We start from the raw sequence: 26441 nt of genomic DNA, 5'->3' as shown, positions 1-26441 counted from the left end.
TGGTTTTTTAAAAATACTTTTTACTAAGTCTGCATTTTCAAGTGCCAGTTTTCTCTCCATCTAATAGGTGAGTTATTCACCTATTCAGTTATTGTTATTCATGAAGCCTTGCAGTTTGCCATGTTTGTTATCTCTTTTATTCTACAGTATCAGGAAGTGCTGAGAATATTAGTTCTTTCCCCCTTTGAAGTGAAATTAGAAGTGAGGAAAAGAAGGAAAATACTGACTGCTTGTGTCTGTGTTGCCAAAATCAGAATACAAAGAATCATATATTAAGTGCTTTGATGGTCAGCAGTAAAAAATGAGATTTTTCTTCTGCATTTACCTTTTAAATTTTGTTATTTCTATGCTTTTCCATAAGCCAAGATTCCCTTTTTTTAAAAAAAAAAAAAAAAAAAAAAAAAAAAAACCACAAAAAAACCCAACCAAAAAACCCCACCTGTGATGGTAATTTCATTGAATACTATGATAAATTTTAAAAACCTGGAAATACTGTAGTGTGGCTCAGTAATATGGTAGATTGTGGACTAGGAGATGTAAACTCTAACTTCTTAGAAATCTCATAATCTTTCTGTACTTAGCTAATAATTGTAATTAATTCTAATTTTTTTTCCCCCTAGAATTTAAAATGCTATTGAAATCATAGAAAGCAATTATGGAAAGCCTGGTTTCAGCTTCATAATTAAAGCTAAATCCCACTATTCATATAAGGTCAGATTTTTTTTTTTAAATCAGAAAAATACAGAATGGCCTTCCAGATCTACCTCCTTACTTTTTCATGCAGGCTTAATTCAGGGAGAAATTGCACAAAAATTCAGCACAGTCAAATCTAAATTATCCGTGGGTAGATTATACCAGTTTGGGGTTAACTCTTCAGAGTGAGTATCTTAGGGGTTTCACTTGTTAAAAAGACCAAATGAATGGGCCCTGCTGGACCAGAGTTGGATCCGTAAAGCTCAGATTATGATGTGTCTGTATTATCAGTTACACTATGTCCTGCTTTACTGTAAGCCCACTGAGGCTGTGAACTTGGGGGCTTCTCAGCATACTTGCCTTTTTTCCAATACCTCTGACTGGAGGCAGGTTGGCTTTCCTGAGTGTCTTGTTCTGGACATGCTTGTTTGAAGAAAAGGGGGAAGGATGAAATATGAGGCAGAGAAAACAAGTAAGGGCTATATGCTGTGTCACTGGAGGCTGGCAGGCCAGAGACAGGAGTCTCTCCTAGTTGCACTGTGTTTGTAACCAAGAAAAAAATGCCTCTTTAATCAGCAGATTCCTGTGCTCGGCAAATGTCAATGAGAAATTAATCACACATGTTCAACAGCTTACATGCTGGGGAGAAAATGGAAGAGGTAAATTGTGCATTTCTCTTCAAGGATAAACTCTCTTGTGGAAAGCAAGCTTAAGTTAGGTTTTAGACACACTGTTGTCAGGTTTTAGACATCCTGATTGTCTCGAGAAAGGAGGACTGGGGAGAAGTTCCCTGACCTGTGTGACGCAGGAGGTGAGACTGGATGATCTGACAGTCCCTTGTGGCCCGAGGCTCCATTGGTGTTCATGAAGCAGTCACTTTTTCATTTCAGTAGCAGTTCACTCAGTTAACTTAGCTCATTTAACAATATTTTCTCGGCACCTATGTGACTCACTGGTAATGCATACTTGAGAAAACATCCATTATTTGCAAAGCCTGGCTTGCTTTTTCATTTTGGCAGAACATGAAGCTGAAAACAGATGATTGATGGCTTTTTCTGTTTATTTTCTAAAAGATGTCAAGCAGCATATTTACTGACTCAACTCCTGCTGCAACTTGTAAGTTTGAGCAGTGTAAACACATCTTAACAACCTTTAGCAATTGTGGGAAGAAAGACATCATGAATATAATGAAAGCTGACAGTACTGATTTCCATTCCTGTAATTCTTTTATGCTTACAAAGACAAGCACAGTATTTTGCTCAGGTGTTTTGAAGGTTCTAAAATTTCCAAATAGGAATTTATTGCTACTCATATTTCATATACACTACTTGCTTGGTAAAAAAAAAAAAGTTAGTATTTCATTCTTTATTTCTCAAATTACTTCATAGCCCCTTGTGTATATACACATGTAAATGGTGGATATCCATAAGACATATTCCCTAGAATGTGAAAGGTCCTTAGTTACAGAGAAAAATGGCTAGCTGATGTGGTAACTTACAGATGGGAAAGAGAGCTTTAGATGAAGCTTAAGTGAAATGTAGGGAAGTCTATATCATGGAAAAGAAATTGCATGTACTGATTTATTCTGTGAATAAGTAAAAAAAATTAGAGAGATTTATCCGAGGATGCAGACTGAGTGCAATTCTCTGCCACCTTTTCTTCTGAACAAGTCTTCTACAAAAATAATGATTTTTAAAATATTGTCAAAAGGTAGAAACATTAAGAGTAATTTGCATGTTTTTAGCTAGTAATAAATAGCTTCAGTGTAAACTAGTCAATAACATGGTGAGTTTCATGGAAATCTGAAATTGGAATTCATTCAGACTAATATGTCCCACATTTTTACTCATTCCTGCCATGAAACATCAATTGGAGACCTGCCATACTCAATTTAAAGCTGTATTTATAGTTTTCCTACTACTTTTCCTCCTAAACATGATAATCCTATTGAAAAAAAAATGTTCCTGAACACTAGTCCCAAAATGACTGAAAACTTTAAAATGTCTAGTTTAAATAATTTATCATGACTGATTTATTCATCTGCCAGCATCATCCCTGGTCATAGGTAGGTCTTCTTCTTCCCAAGTGGTTCCACTTTGGGAACACTGTATTCCCACATTGCCTGTGAACATTTCTGATCCTCTCTTTCATCCATCATTTTATTAGGCTTATGATGCCTTTGAGACACACACAACGAAAAAAAACTCCTTTCCTTTCCATTCCTGATCAAAATCCATCACTTCAGCATAGATGACCAGAACTGCATTTCCTTAATGCCTTGTTCTTGGCAATTGGTACTTGCCTGAGACCATATTTCTCTTCATGGTGATCTTATCACAGTGGTGGAGCAGGATAATCTCACAGGTGGTAAATCTTTTTTCTCCTGCTCTCCCTGGTGATAATGATACGTGTTCAATAGCCATTTTTAGACCATCTTGAGCTAATTGCAGGTGTGGAATAAGTGAATTTACTCCAGTGCAAAAATGCAACATGAAATTCAATATAATTATTAGAATTACTTTCTTAATAATTTAGAGGAGCCCTTCTAGGATATAATTTTTGAATATTTTACAGCTTATTTCATTTCATTAGGAATATATGCAATTATGAATGCAATTATTTTGTTTGCTTGGTTAGTGGTGAGGTAATGAATATCAGACCAAGTTTGTAATAAAATGAGTTGTTTATGCTGAAGTCAGATGTTCCAGTCATGCTCTGTATTAATATCACTGGTTTATTCCTAAGACTCATTAACATCAGTGACACTGTTAGTGATATATATTACCTATATGAATTGTACTTGCTGTGTGTTCAGGGAGGAGAGTATGCTGACTGCTAGAAGAAAGTGTGATTTCAGTCCAGGGTAAGTGTAGAAACCACTGGTTTGTTCTGAATCCAATAGCAGTCTTTATAATATAACCTAAATAATAGGCACTTGGCCGATCCTTTCTAATCTCACTTGATTCAATATGGTTGTTGTTGTATTCATATAATCATTGTACAGTATAAAAATTGTAAATGCAATACAGTACAGCATTGGTAACAGTGATCTTGGCATTATGAATGTAGTTTTGTGTCTGGTCTGTGCTTTGTGCTTGAACCATGTTCCTACACTAACTCTTTCTTGAGTTAAATCCTGATTTTGGAAAAAAAAAAACCTATTCCAACAAATTTGGTTATGTGGTCTCTTTTAATAAGATTTGAAAAAATTCTTTGTAGCTGCTTCAGTAACTAATTTGCCTGCTTGGTTTTTGCATGAAAACAGTGTGGGGTTTTAGTCACTTGGAAGTGAAGAAGATGATGTTTTTTGGAGATTCTAATCTAGTGTTTCTTCAAAAATTGCATCAAAGCTATGTATTTCATCACTGTAATATGCATTAGTGTGCTAGTGCTGGAGAACTGGACAAGTTCTGGAACGTTGCTTTGACTTGCTAGAAATGTTAAGTGTTAAAAATATTTGTTGCATGCGGATTGACATTCTTACTAACACCAAGGAGATTATTGTTTAATTAATCTGATAATGTTCTTTGTCATGATGAATGCAACGTGGGAAAGAAATGTCAGCAGAATTTTCTGCATATGAAAATGTGTATTCACATGATTGGCTATCCACTTGATCCATAAAAATGCACAAAAAATGAGAAATAGAATTCCTGAAGCCCTCACTGACCTTGTTATCAGCTTTATAAGTCCTCTGCAAACCTGGTTAATGTGATACTTTGTATCTGATTATATTGTACATCATTTTCACCATCTCATGATTTATGCTTAGCAACAAGAGCTTTTTTGGGTAAACAAGCTAATGCTGAAGTTATCCCTAACGATTCAAATTTATTCAATATGTAGTTGGACAAATTACTTTTACTGATTAAAATATGTTTGTAAAAAAATTCTGTTGGACTCTTCCCTTATCTCCTGTGATTCTTTGTGAAATCTACTGCTATGATTTTTTTTTTTTAATTTCAAACTAATGGTTGTTTAATTTCCCTGTAAGTATTTTAGTTACATTTGGTTTACCTTTGTTATTTCCTTTCTTTTTGAAGTCTACTGGGTAAAATGAGTGAGCCTCATGTCATTTGTAACTTTTGCATTTGTGCTTCTTTTAGGTGGAATTTTTAGTAGGCTTGTGTTAATTCTGTTATAAGATCCTTATTTCATAATGCTACTTTTCACTATGGTGCTGAAAAGAATGCAGATTCACCGTTACTGATGAACAACAGGGAGAAAATTAGTTATTTGAATAATTAGTTATTAGAAATTAGTTGTATGAATTATTGTGGTTTTCACTTTTCTTATTTTTAAATATGTCTAAAATTGAATGTCTTCTTTTGATGAAATATTTGGAATTTTTGACTGCTGCAAAAGGTATGAATATTGCTGATGACAGTAATGAGTCATCTGGTGAGAATGACATTGTACTGACAATAACAAAAAACATCCCCACTATGTGCTGTCTTTGTATATATGGCCTTGGAGAGAAAAAGAACTTCCTTATTGCAAAAGTTGAGCATCTAATACACTGATGCACCTGTTATTTCTCTCATACTAAATCAGATAATGTTTACAATGACCAGTGATGCTTTTGTGAATTATTTTCTCTTTTTAGTGGTCCGGACATTCAGCACTGTTTATGTGTATAAAATTATTATCCTTAACACTTGAAATTTCTTATACTTTAGAAACTTGTCAGTTTGCACCATTCCCATTAGTTTCTGACATCATTTTCTCTTACTGTAAAAATCATATTTGTAACTAAAGCAATTTTGGTTTATATTTTATATTCATACAGAGACCATGAATCAAGCAACACCTGCTAGAAAACTGGAAGAGGTTCTTCACCTTGCAGAACTCTGTATCGAAGTATTGCAGCAAAATGAAGAGCATCATTCAGAGGTGAGGCTGTAATTGCATTTGCTGTAGAGAATGGTTTGTTCCTAGATTTTCTCTCCCCTGATGCGAAGCAAGTCTGTCAAGAAACATTTTAGTTTTATTATCTGACATATGTTTAAGGCAGTTCACATTTACAGAGGAATAAGAAACTTGAAGCTTATGAAAAGTGAAGTGAAATAAAACTCTACTTGAATTCGCTTGAATGAACTGTAGGTTTAGAAATGAAAATTAAAGAGCATAAAAAAGATAAAGCATCTTTGTGCTGGAGGTGGTGAAATGGTATGGAAAACATTCATAGCCTTATACAGCCGTTCCTTCCAACTTTTCACCTCTTGTTCAAAATAGAAAGAAAATATGACTGAATGTTGGTTTTCATCATGCTGTATAAATCTAGGTTATAGGTATAAAAATAATTATAGTTATCATAATCTCATTCCCATTGCTCTTCTGCTGACTGGAAAAGTACGCTTGTAAACTTGTGCTTCTAAAAATGTCATTGTAAGGTAGAAGAAATGAAATAGAACAGTTTTATGTTTCTTACTTTCACATCTTTTGCTTCATGATACAGAAACCGTAATAGCTAGAATTCTGGCACCTCTTATATCAAGAAATTACAACATTTAACTTGCCCGGATACACTTGTATATATTATTGAAATTTAATTAATAAATACAGTTTTCTAAGGTTCAGGAAATTGTTTTTAAAATGTTCTCAAAAAACTCAATAAATATTTTTTTGGAAAATATGCCAAGGGATAAACGTTATTTAGTATATACAGTTATAAAATATGATCATTCAAAACATCTGGTTTTATATCACACTATGGAATCTGATTTTTAGCTTACATCTGTCATGTGTGAACTTGTTATAGTTGTTTTATCTTATACTGAAGAAACAGCTGTTTTGATGATTTGAAATTAATTCCCTGGAGGTCCTGTTCTACACTACTGTTGCCACTGTGTTACAGTGTAATGATTACTTAATAAAATGTATATATTGTGGTCTTTGTCTTTTGAGGACCTGCATGAATGTAAGAATATTGGACTTCTGTGGAAAAGAACACAGAAACAAAACCCAGATCAAGTCATACACATATGATAAATATCTCTGTTCAAAGATTACTTTCTGTACTACTTATTTGCAGTCAGAGATGTGCCATTTTTCAGAAGGTAAATAGATTGCATGTGCCTTCAGAAAAATTTATTCAGCAAAAGTTTGCAATCTTATCTAAGGTACCTTGAAAAGAATAAAGATAATGCTAAGACTATTTTCCCCTTCCTTTGTTCGTGTAATAAGTGTTCAATTTCACTGAAATTTATAGAGCATACAGAATTTCTGTATTAAAATATATCTGAGAAAAAGATTGCTGAATTATACATTCCCTACTCAAAAGTGAATATTAAGTATGGTGACTTCACATCATAATGTTATGGAAATGCTCAGTGCTTGATGCTACAGCTGACGAAAAGGATCAGTAATCTGTAAAATAATATATCACACTTTTTAATACTAGATTTTTTTTTCTTTTTTAAAAATTCATAACATTTACAAATTTCGGGGATTCCCAAAGGGAAGAGAGGTATGTGATTCCTGATGAGCTAAGCATTGTTTTTCTCTGCTTATAGCATGGAACTGTGCACTGAACATGTAGCATAAAATGTTGTGATGTTTTCTGGTGTTGCATAGTCACATTTGTGTGTCTTTCTAGAATCTAAGACCTCCATTCTTCCTTTAATCCAGTCAATGTTTTTGTTCTAGAATGTTTGTCACCAATTGCTAATTGCTTTTAGCCTGTTATTGTCCCTAACAACTGTGCTGTTACATTTATCTGTAACTTTTTCTATTCTTCTTTCTTTCTGCCTGAGTAATGATGCATAGCTCTTGAGAGAGTCAGAAGAATTTCTGTCTGGGTTCAAAGTGTTGTTTACAAAGAGGAAAGAAATGGAGAGAAAATGTGCTCATTTTCTAGTTTTGGTTTTGCTTTGTTTTGAAATTTTGGCAATATTTGCTTGCTTAGAAGGGTCACCTGCCAGCACCTATATACATTTTCTATTTTCATATAGTTATTTTCTAGAATAAGGATTCTGTTCCTTTAATGAACTCCTATTTAAACAGGGTTTATTAATAAGAAATTTCTATCAGTTTGATGAAAAAGACTCCATTTCAAACTCTTGCCAAAGTTTTTGAAGCCTCATCTGTCCTCCTTACTATGGTGCCAGTTGTCATCCTTCAGTCCTGTCACTGCAACACACTAAGTACCTTTTAGTAATAGCAGAGGATACTCAGCATTTCTTCAAAACCCTTTGTCAATTCATCATTTCTCCTTTTGCCCTATGTCAAAAAGAACTACAGGCAGTCATCAGAAAGTCCACAATGCAAGAACACATTTGTAGACCACTTTAGAGAAGTTGTCTTTTATTTGGTGCCTTTCAAACCTGAGTACATAATTCTGCACTACCCAGGGCCTACATTTCATAAATGCAAGTGAAGATTTCTGTGAATTTTTTTGAAGTTATAGGGACTCAGCTCTTGTGTAGATCAAGCTACATATGTTCCATGCTGGCAGCTCAAAAATATTCAAAATTATATATTCAAAATGAGTAGAATAAGTTTGAAAGCAATTACATCTTCCTGTGTTGCATGTGTGGGTATTTTTCACTGTCGGACTTTTTTATAAACTCTGAGCAAAACTCTCTTAGCAGGATTTGATATTCATCCTATTTCATAAACTCCCTTCATCTTCATCTTTAACTCCAGGATCACAGAGCTCCCCTTGATCCAATGCTCAGCTCCAATACTGACCTTTAAAAGCCTAGATTTATGTGATGGTAAAAAGGTACAATTGTTATATGTTTTTAATGCAGAGCTGGCTTTACTTGCTGACAATATTTTTCACAGATTATTTATCTTCTTTAAGGCTAGGATTACCTAAGAATATAAATTTTTGCCAGAGAAAACATGTTAAATTACTGAAAATGAGTACAGACATTAGTGAACTTCTAAAGATTTATAACATTTGCAGAAGGAAAACTGGATGTCTTCCTCAGAACAAGCCAATCTCTTTAAAGGCAAAAAATAGGAATTAACATCAAGCTCTAGCTGTTAAAAAAACCCCCTCAGACTCAAGTAATAAAATTTCACACTAAAACCATCCTTTCTGATTACCAAATGAATGCAAAATGTATTCATAAAGATTTATTTTAAAAATAAATCCATCTGCTTTAGAATTTAATGAAATCAAAAGAAACATATACAGTCATTTTTTCAAGGATGAGGCCTTCTTGCTTTTCTTTGCTCTCTCACAAAAAGTTGCAGGTATTTATACTCCCTTTTTTGATTTTTTTGGCGTTATATGTTTATTCTTCTCATATCACCTTTCCCAGAAAAATCTGCTTGATTTCTTAAATTTTTCCATGCAAATTTTTATAAAATATTTTCTTATTTTTCACTTGGCCCATTCTTCTACCCCAAATGCGACAGGACATGACGTGACACACCCAGATGTATTCTGCCATAGATAGAACACATCTCTTTGCTTTGACTCGTTCAGTAATTCTATTTTGTCATGTTTTCAGGCATTTGCTTGGTGGCCAGAATTGTTGGCTGAGCATGCAGAGAAGTTTTTGTCTCTGTATTCTGTTGATATGGATTCAGCACTTCAGGCACAGCCACAGGACTCCTGGGACAGCTTCCCACTTTTCCAGCTGCTGAATAATGCCCTCAGAAATGACAGTAAGATCTTAATTTTTTTTTTACATACGGCTTGCATAAGATTGTTCAATGCACCCACACCTTAGCAATGTGTTTCTAAATAATATAATGCTCAAAATAAAAGTGACAATGCCTGTTTTTATGATGCATATCCTGGTGCTCCATTTCCTGCAAGCTGAGCAGTTTCTCTCTATCCTTGCACCATTTCAGCCCTTATTCTGGCAATGCATTAACCGTTTGGTATTCACAAATTACTCAATTTTGAATCAATAATGTACAAGTAGTGTAAGAGGTATTGATACTCTGCATTTATTCTATACTGCTTAAATAAGGTTGTAGTTTATATTTCCTTCTAAGCCTTCTAAACTGCTTTCAGACTAGTTATGTCTATTAAAGGTATAGTAGTCTTAGCATGAATGGAACAGAATACACAGAACGAATGTTCTGTTTGGGTCCTTTGTTGGGCCAACTGCAACTTCAGAAACTTATTAAAATTGCCATGATGACAATTCAGAAGGTTGCCCAAAAGGGTGCAGGAATTTTTCAATCTTATGCAGATCTCAGAAGAGCTAGACTCCTTAGACTGTGCACTACTTCAAGTGGTGCCTGATCATCTAAAATCCAGATTAACAGTGTGAAGCCTATCTTCAGATGTGATATTCAGCCTATTTCCCTACTATCATACATTTTCAGTTTAGGAAGCATGTCTCTAGTTGTGATGTTACATGCACTTAAGACAATTCTTTGATTTCTGCAAGCTGTGTAGGTATTTTACAGTAGTCTTACAAGAAGGATTTGTGACATCAGTTTTAACTGTATTTTTGTGTCATTTGTGTTCCTTTGAGCTTTGGTTCAAACCTGAGAGAAATGTTAGAAACAAAAAAGGGCTGTCCTCACATGCAAGAGATTGCTGATAGGCTACTGATTTTTCTTTCCTTAAAAGATTAAGTGGATAGTAATGCTAAATTATTAGAATAGGCTTACGAAAGACATTTTATGAAAACTTTCATGTTAAAGCAATTATTACAAATATTGTAAAACTTTAACTGAAGGATATGAAACAACTGTTGTATGAAATATCACACCTGTATACCAATTTCAGTAATTCCCTAATGGTAATAGATATATTAAATGACAGTTTCTGGCAAGTGAAAGCCATCTGGAAAATTACACACTTTTTTTTTTCCCCAGAACTACTGGAAAGCCACCATGGAAATTAGTCACCTATTAATCAGGGGACATGCTAGCAAGTGGCAAGTGACCGTTCTACCAAGAACTGATTCCCAGGTGGAACATACCTCAGTGCTTATTCTTTAATTAACAGCCTTTTCACCTTGTAACTGCATTAAAAGCATTAGCAAGAGCTTCCCATGCTTATATAATTAATTTTACAGTCTTCCAAGGTAAAATCAATAATTCTGACTTCACCCTAAGTGAAAATCTTTTCCTGAAAACTATCACCTTCATAAAGATATATTTAGAAAAAAAAATCTAAAAAGGGAAAAACTGGAATGTGGTCTCATGAGGATAAAAAGGCTAGTGTTAATAATTAACAAGGAGAGTGAAGTGGAGTAAATTAGCCATAATAGAGCCCACAGTGACTGGCAAAGTCACCTCTCATTATCAAAAAACTCATTAGGAAATGAAGAGGTGGAAATCCCACTGGGTTACTCTCACTCTCTGGCTATATCAGAGATTACTTTTCAGACTTCTTTCAAATGAAGAACTGTTAGGTCACCATGTTGCATATTAGGTTAATCTTCACTGAAATTTGGAGGACTGACACTTGCATGTTATTCTATATCAAGAGCATTAAATGAGCTCTAAATCTTTGGTGCATGAATCAGTTTTCACATAAACCTGATATGAGAGAACTCCTAACAATAAAGAAACAATCTTACACTTACAGCATTAAAGAAAATTTAAATGTAAAACTATTTTTATAACTTTGTCGCTAAAGTATAATATTAGAAAAACTCTGAGATAATGAAAATTGATATTCATGGCTATTCAAAAAATAGTGAATGTGCTATTTTACACAGTGTAAAAAACACTGTGCAAGATTCCAGGTGAATACTTCAAAGTCAATATTCAATTAACAATGAGAAAAAAATGCATTTTCCAGTATTGTGTATGATTTTTCATGAAGAGAGGGGAGGATGGGGAAGTCCTAAATGAAGTGTCTCATTTCTTTCATGAAGGACTCCATTTTGTGTCACCCGAAGAGTCTCCATTTTTTTTCTGACCTTATTCCACAAGGAAGAGTACTTCAGTGATTGCATTCCCGTTTAGTCTAACTGAAGAACTTTAAGAAATAGAGGGAGGGAGGAGGATGATCTTCCCATCTTGTAAAATATTTCTGCTTTTCTCATGAGACCTAACTACAAAAAGTGACTTAAAAAATTACGTTCACTGTGGAGATGAATAATAGATTGAAGATAAATCTGTTGTGATTTTTCAAATTGTAAATATTTGAAAAAAATATTGTAGCTGGTTTTATAATATACATTTTAATGCTGTCCAGAGTTGCTATTGTTCATACTCAATTATCCCTGATTCTGTAAAGCTTTGCAGATTGTACAGTGATAGCATGTATATAGATATGTCTATATAGAGAGAGACTTATATGTATTATATATACACATATACATATAATTTGTATATATTTTATATATCTCTCTCTCTATGATAGCCTTTTTTTTTTCCAGAATTAGCTATTCATAGAGGGAAGAAGAACATAGTTGACCCAGGATTGTGTCTCATTTTCTGTAGTGACCATGTTAATTTTTGTCCACAGAGCTTATAAATTGTGTCATTAAGGGGCCTGCTTTAGAGGGCAGTTTACTTTCTGTAGTTGTTTAATTATCCAGATTAATCTGGTTTTTAGTGCCAAAAGACAGACACATTCCTCTTCATTTAACATGGTGTGAGAGATATCTTTTAATGGCATATGCCTGGTTAGATGAAGTGTCTATATATTTTGCTTATATTAGAGGTTTTCCAACTCTACATTCAGTATTCTGATGCTTTCCTTGCCAAGTTTTCTCTCCAAGTGTCACTTACTGACTGTGCTATTTCTCAGCACTATTGCATTGCTACTTTGGCACGAACCAGTCAAAACTAGGAGTATTATAAAGTTAACTCGTAATCTTCATTCTCCATCAAGTGTTACTCAGTGGAATGTGCACCTGCTCTAACTCTGCCACAGTCTGCTCTAATGGGCACATAGTCTGATGAAGCTGATTTAGGAAAAACAGCATGTTGAGTGTTAGCCTTTTGAAAGCCATTGCCATAATTATGGTTATTGACTTCAAACAGGAATTCTCTGATGAGTTTTTTCCACTATTGCTGTTGGTAGTAGCAGAGTGGCAAACACGACCAAAGACAGAATCATCATCTTCCTGCTTTGTTACAGACTGTGTACCACTTTTGTACTAGAATTTATGGATAACATTGTACCCTATCCTAAACTAAAGGGTAAAGTTAGAAAACAACTTGGATTTAAGGTAATCAGAGCAAAATTTATACCCACACCAATATCTCACCTCAAGTCTTACACTTCTCATTCGTTGGAGTGGGAATCTTTTCGTAGATCAGGGACTCAGTCCTATTAGGAGCTGCTTTGAAATCATAATCTGCGTTCAGATAAGAGCTACATGTCTCAGTTACTGATACTGAGAGTTAAGTCAAGCTGCATTATTCCTTACCAGAATATCCAATAATCTTTTTTTCCTAATGGGACTTCTACACAAGGGTAAACTGTGCAATAACCTGTTTATGTCACTCTATCTTTTAAAGATTAAATAAATTTTAACCTTGATGTCACAAAGTAAACCTCTAAAATTCAGTTTTAAAATGTGTCTTATGTGTAAAAAGTACAAGATAATTTCTATATAAATTGGGACACTTGCAATTTTCACTGCAATTTAACCAGCTGATTAAGAAATTCTCTGTGGAGGCAGAATGTAATATAAACAGCAAATGAATGGGAATATAAACTTTCTTTTCACGTGTCATTGGTTAAGTTTTAATTGCTACAAATATAATCTGGACCCTCAAGGATATTTCCTTCTTGAAATTCACTCTTTCTTATTTTGGATTTAAAATATGCCAGAAAATTCAAGTGATGTTTTCCAGAGAATCCTATGAAAAGCAAGATAATTATAGACAGTCTGACAGAGTGCTAATTTTGTCAGGGAAAAAGACACTCGTTAATCTGTATCATTCCTCCTTGCCTTTGATTCTGCAGATCTTGAGCACAGCCTAACATGCTCACTCCAGGATAACTCCTAAGATGTGCCTGTTTAAGTAAAAGGAATAGAAGCCTCACAGCTTCTGTTGTACACAGGCACAGTAGATTTGTTTCCTACTGTTAGAGAGGAAACCTCATTCCAATACTGGATAACTAGACTTTAGTTTTCATCTCTAATATGTTCTTGTCATATTTTAATATCTTTCAGCTAATTTATTTCCTAATATGGAAAAAAAATAATAGTTTTCTTCTTCAACTTCAATATTTCAAGAATATCTGCTTTGGGGTTCTGTTTCTGTTCCTGTAATGTGTTTTCCTTTAACGTTCCCTGTGCATTACCTTGCTCTGGCATAGGCTTTCATTTTATTGTTGCTTATGTGAATATGAGATGGCTCATATGAAGAGGATGTGGGGTGTCTATATTGAAAAGACAATGGAGAATTAAGCTACAAGTCTTTGAAGACAAGTGGTAGTTGAGGGATTTGAAGTACAGCATTTTCCTGAAGGATCTCTTGTTTCCCATCTGCTTTGATGCACAGGTGGTACCTTTTGGCAAGATCAATTTTAATCAGAGGGTAGAGTACCATGAGTCTGATGATGATACTCAGCTATATCACTTATCCCCGTGCTCTGAGTTCTTTCTCTGCCCTGAATTAATCCTTGATGGAGATCTCCAGATGGGTAAATCAGAGCTGCCATGTCCTGAACCCTGGGAAAACAGAATGCTCACAGAGTTGTTGATCCAAGACAGTTCTCTTGTGAGTGTACCCACATACACAGAGGGATTTCTGTGGAGGTGAAATAACAATAAGTCTTGGCATAATTTTAGAAAATTTCACTTCCCTGTAAAGACTGGTGTCATGATGTTAGGAAAATGATTCAGCTTTTTAAGTTGAACACCTTTTTGCCTGTAACTTCTTAAAATTTCATGCTGACTTCGAAATAACAAGAGTCAGCCTCCTGCCCATGAGGCTTCATTACTGTAATTGCCAGAGCAGGGCTTAGAGCAGAGCATTTCTGTGGTGTGCTCAGAAAATACTAAACTACAAGCTTATCCCTTCAAGTAACTGTGATTGCCTGATTAGTTACAGTCCTTCATTGGTTCACTATAAAGCAGCAAGATTGATTTAGTTGGCACAGTTGTATTCTTGTTGTTATTTTTCGGCTCAAAGTTGCCTTGAAAACTCAGTCTAATATGCAAATGGATGCCAGCAACCTTTTGTTTCTCAGAGGCAATGCTCATCAGCTGTTTACTGTGCAACTTTTGTACTAATATCCAAATCCTCCTCAGTCCTTTGTTGCTGGTAAAAGGTGCTGTAGTTTTCAGATGTAGAAGATAATAATAAATAGAGAAAAATGGCACTGTTTTGAATTCCTGATATATAAATAATAAGCCAGAACTAACTAGTTAACAATTATTTTGAGGAGCAGTGTAAATAATGGATCATGTTTGTAACGGACTCACAGGTGCTCTCAAGGGTGGATTCTCAAGTGTTTAATAAAGAGATGATCCTACACCTCTGCCTTTTTCTCAGTGGAAACCCTAATAATCTCTGCCTGCTACCTAGCTGCCTGTTTTTATAAAACTTCATATATCTGATATCTGATATCTCTACCCCTGTCTCTAAAGTGGTTGAAATTAGCTGAAAGTTTCAAAATTCTTAGCAAGAAAGGCAGTTACACAAAGCAGAGAGAGTTGATCACATAATATTGTTTCCTTAGGTAAAGGTGATTGATACAAAATTTGCTATTACTCTACAAGGGTGTTTTCAAGAAAATAATTTTTGCTTCCAGATCATCGTATTCAAGAAAAAGAAGTAACATAGTGTCCAGACATTCAGCAACAAGGGCACTTCTTGCAATACAAGTAGAAATAGGGCACTGAAGCTTGATGGCACGTTTTCCCCATAGTCATCCTCTCTCCTAGGTTCAGTTTGGGCTGAACATCATTCAGGAATGGAAGGCAAAACAGTTTTTTGGAAGTTATAGAAACTATTTTGACATGTTAGACATGGAGTGGCATTGGTAGTAGAACAAAAGGGATTGTAATTTTAAAGGATGATGTCCAGAGTGAGCCCTGTGACCCAGGCTGTTCTTCTTAGAAAGAGGAGGAAACCTCCTCAAGATGTAATTTTGGTGCTCATCCAGTCATACAAGAAGCCTGTATGCCAGAATTGGTGGGAGGAGAAACCCACAAAAGAATTTAAAACAACAGAATACGGACGAGACAAAACAAGGGTTGCCAAGGTCATGAAAATTTCTCTCTGTGGCTGAGCTTCTATGATTTCCATACGCACATGGGAATATTCTTACAGGTCCTAGCAACAGTGCTAGATTAATGGGTGAACACAGACACATTGGAAACATGAAACATATATTCCCTTGGTGGGACCGGATATTAGTGTGCTAAGAGTTCGCATTTGCTGAGAGAAGACTTCAGGGAATACAGGGACAAGCAGTGGTGGTGGCAAACTAATTTTCATGTTTTGAGCATGTTCAGTTTGCATGTGTATACAGTTTTTCATCTAGTAAGTCCCATCTGTGAAGTAGGTAATACTCTACTGCTTATGAATGACATTCAAATAGGTTTGGGTTTTTTTGCTTTGGGTATTTTTTGTCCTGTCTTGGTGTATAAGTGATGAAAATAAATTGCTAATGCTTAGATTCAGCAAAGCTTATTGTTAATTTTAAGAAGATGCAAAAAGGTTCTGGTTCAGTAAAGAACTTCAGTAAGTACCTAGTTTTCATTACACTGACAGTTTGAAATGTACTGCACTGTCCTGATGGAACACTTCATGTATCTCTTCTGAACTGTATATCCTACACAAGCTGGATTTTTTTCTTATAATGCTTTTGTGTACTAAAACATTTTAAGATATACTTCTTCCTATAACAAAAGGTCTGACATTTTTATTTGTCTTTTTGTTTTTTTAAAGCACTTTTGTGCAATGGAAAGTTTCACAAGCACTTGCAAGAAATTTTTGTTCCCATGGTCGTCCGCTACATTGATCTCATGGAATCATCAATTGCTCAGTCCATTCACAGAGGTCTTGAGCAAGAGTCATGGCAACCTGTCAAGTAAGTCCTTTTTACAAAATCTGAACAAAGCACCTGCCTATAGCTTTCTGTCTAATAAGGGGTTCTCCCCTGTTGTCCTCTAAATATTCTATTTTTTATTGTATTCCTACATTGTTTATTTCTTCACAGGAGCATCACCAACAGTCTTCCTAATGTAGCTCTTCCAAAAGTTCCAAGTTTGCCTCTTAATCTTCCACAAATACCTAGCTTTACTACACCAACCTGGATGACTTCTTTGTATGACTCCACGTGTGTATTCTTCAATAACTTTCTGACTGTATGTCAGCTCTGCATGGCCTTGCTAGTGTTCTGTGCAGCTGTATTTGGATTGCATGGTGTTTATCATCTCTTAGTTGGAAACTGTTGTTTCTTGGGAGTGAGCCAAGCATGGACTGTTAGTGAGTTGCGCTTTCTAGTGCATTAAAATGTAGCAGTCTTAAACCTGATAATGTAGAAAATCAACTTGGCAAAGGTCTGTCATAGCAGGAATGGTGTTTACTACTCTAAACAACCTAATGACTCTTCTGAATTAATAAGCAGTGGGGAACCTTTAGGATAATTGATTTTACATTGTGGTTTTGTAAAATAAGGCAGCCCATTATATTTTTGCATGGGTTTGATTAGCTCATTTTGTATTGGTTCTGAAAATCATTGATTGCAAATATTGTCATTAGATTAAGTATCCATGTTACAGGAAAATGGTAACATGTTAATAAGTACAAGAATAGAAGTACATCCATTTCTTTGTCTGCTTGAGAAAAAAAAAATATTTCTTTCTGATTTTTGCCCAATATTTCAGTGCTCTTTTCTTAAAAAAAATATAGAGTATATGTAGCCTGCTCTGTGAAAGATTCCCATAGTTACAGGTCAGATTCCTGTGTGAGGACATATTAATATATGTTAGGGAAAGGCTCAAGAAGAACCTTATTTTAGCAAAAGTTATATTGGAAAGCATGAATGAGAAAGATTTCAAAAAACACACATTCAAAACACATAGGTTGATAATATTATTTCAAGACAAGTGTTGTCTTTTCAAGTTTTATGACAGACTCCTAAATAGCATTGCATCTATTTCTGCAAGAGTTCATACAATTGTAGAATACCATGTTAAAGGGGACCTCAAGGATCATCTCATCCAACTCTTCCTGGCAAAAGCATGGTCTAGGATGGCCCAGCACCCTGTCCAGACAAATTTTTAAAATGTCCAATGTTGGGAATCCACCATTTCTTCTGGGGGAGATGATTCCAATGGCTGATTGTCCTCATTGTGAAAAATTTCCTATTCTTTCTAATCAGGAACTCCCCAGAAGTAACTCGAACCCATTATCTCTTGTCTTTTCCATGTGACTCCTTGTAAAAAGGGAGTACTATGATTGTTGTTCTGCTGTTAATTCCCCTAAAAAGTGACAGAATTCCTCTTAATCCTTGGCTTTGGTACCTTTTGTGTTTACTATGGTAATGCTAGGTTTCTTCTGATGTGCTTATGTAAGTCATTTCAGCTTTGAACACAAACTAATTGGCTTTCTGCAACTCAAATTCCTTTCTGTTATCCCCAGGTTTTCAAAGGTCACTTTTTTTTTAAAGAATAGCTTTCAGAGTTAAGATTTGCTAATCTTGGAAGTGCTCTTCTTGCAGTCTGATTTCTAGCAGCCTCATCCAGTAAAAATAACTTGTATAGAGGAAAATTGAATTTATAATTAATACAGATTCTGGTTGGAGGATTATAGTAATAGATCTTTCCAAAATGAAGGGTTTGGTGAAGCAATATATTCCTAGACTGTGTTGTCAAAACACGTACAAGTATAGTGAAATTCAGCCATGGGCTCATCCCCCTTGCACACGTTCTTGTATTTAGTTTCATGGTATGTATGAGACAGTATGCATAAAATCCTAAACTAAGCAGGGAGGTTTTCCTAGAATTTGGTGAGCAGTGAGGTTGACATGCTGTAAACACTTGCCAGAAGTAGCTGTCATTCTGCTGCTTTTCAAGAGAAGTGGGGATGAGCAGTGTCTTCACTGCAGCTGTGACCTTTGTAAGGCCATCATGCCCTTTCAGCCACCCCTCACAGCATTCAAGAAGAGGTCTGCCATGGTGCTGGCTCTGGTGGAGGCACCTCTTCATGTTCTTTCCCCAAAACATAGAGCTTTGAGGTTATATTTTATAAAATGTGTATGAATTTACAGTCTCGATTGCAGGTAGCATTAAGTTAGCTTTGTAACACTCTGGTATTCAGGCACTATTTTAAGAATCAGCCTATCTGCATTCTATGGAAGAGCCAAGTCAATTTTTAGAATAGTCATGTATTTGGGTAAAAAAAAAAAGGCAAAGCCACTTCAAGCCACTTGTTCCTCCTCTCATGCTAAGGAATTTCCTTTTTCCTGCCGGTAACAGTGGCTCAGTTCCTGGCAGAGGAAGTGATTTACTTTCACTATTATGTGAAAGAAAGGAGGAGGGTTTTATTTTCTCCCTCTTCTCCCATCCCATCTTTTTCAGGGAGAACACATTTACTAGTTAAGTTCTTCAACAGGGAGTAGCCCAATACCGGCTAAGCAAAACCTGGAGTTTCCTGACAGTTTTCCCTTTCAGTGTGATGCACACCCCAGCGTAGATGGACTGGAGGGGTACAGTGAGTTACACATATAGTCGGCAGAGGCATCTAAATTCAGGAGCCCAGGTAGACTCCTTCTTTTCACTGACTCCCCCAAGTCTTTCTTTCCCATTTCACTGTGCTCCCTCCTCCTGGCCACAAAACTGATGATTTGGCAAGAAGATGACAATGTCTGTCACAGAGTTCTGTGGGACTTTCCTCTTTCTCTTTGAAAGTGATGATTTTGGCCAATTAATCATTATCCATCTGAATTACACAATGAAGAATCTAGAGTCAAAAAGAATGAGAATGAGCAGTCTGTGAGCCAACTGCGTTAAAGGTTTGCTGAAGTCATGTGTCTCTTTGATCTGTAATACAAAGAGATTTAATATTCTCCAAACTTTACTAAGGTTTGTGTCCATGCTCTCAAGTTCATGTTTAAGAACCTTCATATTCAATAGAGGTGTTATGTGCCTACCTAAGAACTTTTGCTGAAGAGAAAGAAGTGAAAATATATTCACAGTTGGGCATCCCTTTTTGTGCTTTTTTGATGAAAATAGATTTTTCCCATTTTCACTTTAAAGTTGCTACAATTCTCTTGAACATTACTAGCAACAATTGTTTATATTTTTTAATTAATTGTTTCTTTTTTCCTCCTTCATCATATGTGTTGAAGCAGTAAATATAAGCTACTTATAACAGCATTTAGAAAGATCATTGCCTTTTTTCCAGTTCTTTTTGGGCATTGGAAAGTGAGATATGAAAAGGGAAAATTGTTACGAGGAATAGTCTGTTTTTCTTGATTGGTCCCTGGAGAAGACAACTCAGAGGACACATTGGCTAGACATGCAGAGCACTGTGAATTACTCTTCCATTTGGCTGAAGATAATCTTAACGAGCAAAAATGTTTGAATATTCTGTAATAGCTTTCAATCAGCCACAACTAGCTTTTCCTTACTTATTCATTAATTCAAATATACTATCTTAAATTGCTCTTCGTATTTTAAATATCATTTTAAGTTAGATTTGTGGGTGATTTTAATTGTTTTTGGTTTAATTTATAGATTGTTCTTTTCAGTGCAGACATGACATAGTGTCACTGACCAGAGATATTGTAGATACAGACCTGAGGTTGCCTGTTGCTATCTGGTGCCAGTCTAAAACATCAGCTTCAGGAAAACTTGAGGCTGGGGAAACCTGGAATAAGATATATTCTTACAGCAGAATAGTCCTGTCTTGTCTTCCACCCAGAAGAGGCAACATCAAAGGAAATGTGTCATTTATGTTGTTCCTGCTATGGCTCAGCTATAATGAGTGATGAGAGAGACAAGGCTGGAGTAGTCACAGTGCTCCAATAGTGATATAAAGGGAGCTGGTGTGAATGTGTCTGAGCTCTCTGTGTGTTTGTGAGTGCTGAATGAGTCAGGAGGCCATGTTTCATCTCTGTTCTGAGGGGTTGTGTCTGCAGTGCCACATACATTCCTGTCATAGAGCTTACCTCCAGTAAAGTGGTTGGAGACCATGGCCTGCATTTTTAAGGATGGATATTTAAAAGTATAGCCATAAGACTGATGGCATAGTGAAATCTGACTGATATGCTTTCAATGGAATAAGGAGTTTTGAATATAGCTTGGTCCTGTTGAGCATTCTGGAAGACAAATGTGTATTGTGGGGCAAATTTCTTTCCTTCCAAACATTTCCAAATGTTTCTTTCCTTCTTACTATGCAGTAAGAACAAAGACTCAAGGAACTTGGTTTTTGTTGCTTGATCCTTAGGTTGCCTCACTCCTGAGCTAAGAGAAGTCATGGGGTAGCTCTTTTTCCAATATCTTTGAGGGAATTTACACTAACTGATACTTGAAAAAGTTCTGTTCCATCCTTCCCCCTCATCTGCTGGTGGAAAGTAGAGAGATGGGGCTGAGTGCAACTGATGCTGGAATTATTGAAAATCCTGTTCTGTTGAAGAAATTCTCAATTAACCTTCTGAGCCCTGAACATATATATCTTGAAGCAGCATAAAGAATGTAAAGCTGGAGTTCACAAGCTGGGGGCTCACAAGGGATGTAGAGCTTGTGCTGTGTTTTGTAAGTGGTCCTCACAAAACGCTAGTGGGTAGTATCTCAGTAGTAACTTTAAAAAAATAATAATTGCAGTAATTTGTAAAATGACCATCACTGCCCTTGGTAAATTATAGAAGAAATGAAGCCAGCTGCTTTTGAATCTTTTGGTTGATTGATAATATTCTTAGATATTTAATGTTTATATTTTCATATCCCAAGCCACCCTATGGAGTTTCATATGTAGGCAAGAAATTATTTATTCTGCATCTATTCAGGAGTGATGTGTGGGTATATCTTACAACCAGTGTACTTTATTAGTGGACTGTTTGACTAATTGCTACTTCTTAGGTGCCTGGCAAGCCCAGTGAGAAGCTGCCTCTTTCAGCTGTCAATGTATAAGAGGTGAATTAAGGCTGCATGCCTAGGAGGCTGCATGCAACTCTTGAATTTGATATGCTGCAGGTTCTTGGAGAAACATTGTCTTGGATCTTTTTTTGCTGTGTTCAGTATGATGCAAGGCATAAAGCCATAAAATAATTTAAAAGTGACCTCTGGAAATACCTGGTCCACTCTCCCAGTCAAAGTGTGACCAAATGCAAAGTTAAGTTCCCATTAGAAAAAATGGGAATTTAACAGGATGTGCATAATATTTGCCTCTTTTAATCACTGGTAACCTTCTCTTACTGCCATAACCCGATTAATAAGAATGGACAACTAGACAGCATCTGAAAGGTTAAATTTTGGCCAGCAAAGAAGTAGAGTTTGTGCTTAATTTTAAAACTGTGGAAACTATTAAATACAGTTTTTAAACAAAGAGTGTCACTTCAGTTTCCTGGTAGAGCAGTTTATTCCCTTCTTTAGACTGAAGTAGCTTTACCATACACATGAAAATAAAAACTTTTCAATAGCCAAGAATGTGTCATGTCCCTTCACAAAAAAAAAATGGTTCTGAAGTTATGGATATAGATTCAGGCTTGATTTGAATGTAGGAATTACTCTTGTGCCAGGAGGAGTTAAACTCTGAGTTTAGCTCTTCTTTTGCAGCATTTAGCAAATAAATTAGACATTTGTGTTTGAATGTGTGAACCAGGAACAAACAATTTCTGTTGTAGCACTTTATTTTCTTTCCTCGTCTTATTAATATATGTTAATCAAATTCAAGTGTCATTGAACAATGCTGAATAAAAAATTTAAGAATGAAAGCTCAAAATTATATTAAAAGAGAACAAATTAATTAGTGTTTCTCACTGAATTAATTCTTCCATGAACCTGTGCCTGTTATTACATTTATTATAATTGCAAAACTTTGGTAGTCTAATTAAACAAAATTAAGTAGCTACTACAATTTAGTAGTAAACAAAGTAGTAAATGTGTATAAGAATGCATTTATGTTATTATGAATACATTAGTCTTCCTGAATCTTAAAGAATTTCCTTTGGAATTCCATCAGATGAAAAAGAAACTATGGGAGAATAAAAAAAGATTAAATTGTATAATCTGATAATGGAAATGGTTAGTTTTGTTTTTTGAGAAAGTTTGGTTTCTTTTCTAGAAAATATGTGTTTCTATCAACAGTTATATAAATACTGAGGTTGCCCCATTTCTGTCCCCATATGATTTGTCTCATTCTTTTACCCCAATCATCTCAAAAATCAATTTAGCCACTTTTGAATCAGATAAGGTCTATAACAAAGCATCTACAGCTTCACACACTGCCAGTGTACACAGCAGATGCAATGATATCTTCAATATTCGCTTGCCACATAACTTAAAAACCAGTCTAACAGGATTATAAATTTTCCAGAAGTTTTGGTTGTTTTTCTTTCTATTCCTTAATTAAAATTAGTGATGTATGAAAGTGGCTCTGGTGGCATTAAGGCAGTGGAGCAAGGGGCACGTGGGTGTGTCTGGAAGGTGGTGGGTGCAGGTGTGAGACTGAAGCAGTGCTCCTGCTGCATCCCTGCTGCCGCTTCAGAGCCCTGAACGTGAGCTGTGCTTTAATTCACCTCACTGCCCACTGCCTCAGCTAACCCGGTGTGAGCCAGTGGTGGTGCTGCTGTCTGAGGGGTGCATTAGCTGGTCAGATATTAGAGGTCCTTTCTGGTTGCTTCCTTTGGTTTTGAATCTGACTCTCCTCTGTCCTGAGCACATACAGTGCTCACTGATTCCTTCCATGAGAGCTGGGGGTCACGTAACACTTTGATAATTGTGTTCTTTTGTCATGAGGCAGAAGAAACAAAATGATAGTAGTGATGTATTTAAACTATTTGGATCTGAATTGGGACTGTCAGGCTGATTTTTGGTTGATTGTGTCACTCACATCCTGGAATTCAGTGTTGCATAGTATGCATTGACCTTAAACAGTAATTCAGGCATTGAAGTACAACACGTTGTGTATGTAATTAATGTAATAAATAATAAATGTAATGAATCTGCATTTACAGTGGAAGTGTTAATGAACTTACTGCCAAGTTTAGCTTTAAGTTGTATTTTATCGCAAACAAATGTATTTAAATTTAGCAATCAATTGAAGAATCACTTTGAAACATTATGGATGATCTGAGATGGCACAGAGCCATATTAATCCCCTGGTTTTGTTTGTACACAAGTTTCTTTAAGGAGTTTCTCTTCTCCTTTTTTTTTCCACCCAGATCTGATGCTATCCCCTCAGTTAGAATTCATGAGCATTTATCAAGGGACTATTTGTCTGGTTGTCTCTTTTACAGTATTACTACTAGCGTCCTCATTTATTTGGTAGACTTATCTACCAGAGTTATGAAGGCAAGAAAATACATGCACAAAGTCTTCAGTATGTTGAAAAGATCCTTACTATTCCTGTACCCTGTATTTTTCCTATCTTGATCTGAAACTTGAGCTACTTCATTTTCCATGCTCCCTAACATCCCATCTACCTCTCTAGCCTGCCATATTTCTCAGTTAATAAACGAGAAATACTTTCCTTTTTTCACCCTAAGGGGAATTATTTTAAGTTTCCCACTACCATTTTCCATTTTTGAAATAAGAGCAACTGTGCTAAAAGAAACAGGGAGGTGAAGGATGTGTGATAAGGAAATCTTATTACCTTAATTATGTGGCAACTGGGTCAGACATCCATACATTTATCTTCTGTTTCTGGGGGGCTTTTTTTTTTGTTGTTTCTTATAGCAATGGATCAGCTACATCCGAAGATCTTTTCTGGAAACTGGATGCTCTGCAGATGTTTGTTTTTGATCTTCACTGGCCAGAACCAGAATTTGCCCACCATTTAGAGCAGAGACTTAAACTCATGGCCACTGACATGATAGAAGCCTGCGTTAAAAGGTATAGTGGAAATGACCACTTAAAAATTGGGAGAGATTTGAAAATTAACACAGGAGGGGTCATGCTGGCTTGCAAAGGTTTATCTATACCAGAGTCCTGTCACAGGAATCAGGGCAACTCTAAAAGAGATCATGACTTGTGTTTCTTTCCCAGCATCTGGCAATCAGCAATTTGGCAACATCTAGGAAATAGCAAGGAGAATTTCTGTATCTGTTGTGAATAGACCCTTGGAAGTGAATAAACCAAGTTGGGTTTTTTTCTATTCCATATTTGTGGCAAATATTAACAAAACTCAGAATTCTGCTAGAAGAAAACTTTTTGCACATTTCTCTCCCCCCTTACTACATTATTCTTCATGTTCATTTAATAATATTATTTTATTTGTCAATTTTAGAGCACTGTCCCTAAGAAATATATTACAAACTGTAAAGTGTACAGTATTTCGGCATTTATACAACAAACAGAAGAAGGCTGGCTGAAAATCATCCAACCGAAACTAAGTTTTATAGTGCTAAGCTTCTGGAAATTACAGAAAATATAGTGCTGTTTCTTCTTGAGCTGTATCTTAGCATTGTTGGTATATTCTTTTAAATTTAATACAGGTGATCTGAAAAGATCTCTGCTATAGCTTTCAGTAAATATCACTGAGTTTAGAAGAAGTATCTGTATGTCTAGAAAATTTACGGAGACCTACAATTAGGTGCTTCAGAAAGCTTAATCTGGATGCATAAAAACACAGATTTAAAAAAAAATAATAGAATAGGGGAAAATAAATTTTGTAATTTCATTGTGTTAATCATAAAATTTACAATACTGATAAGTAAGTCTAAAGAAACAGAGAACCTTTATAGATGGCACAGTGTTGCATTACTTTTTCTAAACACAGTAGGAAAAAGGACAGACTCAGGCTTACAGTATGAGCCTGTTGCTAGAGCTGCAGAAATCATTATTAAAAAACCAGAAACATTTAAAAGAACATTTCTATTTGATTATGAAAGGGGAATGATACAGGGAGTGGAATAAAAGTTAAAGTTCTAACAAAGAAAGATAGGAAACACTAACATTAAAGCAATCCATCTAAAGAATTTGGCGTAGAAGCTCAGTCAGTTATGGTTATCTAAGAAATCTTAGAAAAATGGTGAAATGTTAAAGGGCTGGAAGATTATTAGTATAATCTTAGTCTAAAAAAACCATGGACGGAGTAGCAAAGAGATTCAGTGTTAATAATACGTGGATTATATTGATTTTGAGCCTAAAAAAAATCTTTACAGTCTTATCAACAGGACTATAAAATATTTTAATATTTTAGACAATATATAACATACCAATTTTAATACACTAATGATGTTTTAGTGTGGTCAAAGATACTGTATGTCAGGTAATAAAGATTAGAGTAGCAACTCAGAAAAAAATGATGGAATTCTTCTATTACAGCTCCTCTTGTGATATTTATATGATCTTAAGAATTTTTAAAATGGAAAATAGGATTCTTCTCTTCCCATCTTCTAAAAATACTGTTGAATTTCTGGTACCCACATTTAAGAATAATGATGGAAATAAAATATTTTTATGGTTAGGTATGCTGAATTATAGTTTATTTCAGTGACATTGCTCGTTATTTACACTGATGTGAGAAGAAAATAGGGTATTTATGTTATGTATCTCCTGATATGTCTTAATTTTCAATATACATATTAATATTTTCTTAATAGTAAACTCATTTTCTTTATTAAAATTCTATTTCCATTAAAGCCAGAAGATGACTTTTTCATTATATTTCTTAGAAGTAAGCATTTTATACAATAAACTGCATTTTAGCATAAAAAATCTGGAAAATGAGGGGTATTT

The 26441-nt window shown here is 35.3% G+C and overlaps 1 protein-coding gene across 26 annotated transcripts in view; it reads left to right on the top strand.

Annotated features, from left to right (window-relative positions):
- CADPS2 (calcium dependent secretion activator 2) overlaps positions 1–26441 on the top strand; it is a 292543-nt gene that overhangs the window by 225765 nt on the left and 40337 nt on the right. For 12 of the 26 annotated variants that reach the window (XM_032105953.1, XM_032105961.1, XM_032105962.1 and 9 more), the window contains 6 exons: positions 5483–5586; positions 7154–7162; positions 9159–9315; positions 16483–16624; positions 16754–16873; positions 24438–24593. In XM_032105953.1, coding sequence (XP_031961844.1) covers positions 5483–5586; positions 7154–7162; positions 9159–9315; positions 16483–16624; positions 16754–16873; positions 24438–24593 — 688 coding nt within the window. The remainder of the gene's footprint in view (positions 1–5482; positions 5587–7153; positions 7163–9158; positions 9316–16482; positions 16625–16753; positions 16874–24437; positions 24594–26441) is intronic. The other 14 variants (XM_032105971.1, XM_032105973.1, XM_032105968.1 and 11 more) reach the window with 3 other exon arrangements.

The sequence above is a fragment of the Corvus moneduloides genome, chromosome 4 (assembly GCF_009650955.1).
Source record: "Corvus moneduloides isolate bCorMon1 chromosome 4, bCorMon1.pri, whole genome shotgun sequence".
NCBI lineage: Eukaryota > Metazoa > Chordata > Aves > Passeriformes > Corvidae > Corvus > Corvus moneduloides.
This window is presented reverse-complemented; position numbering and strand designations above follow the sequence as displayed.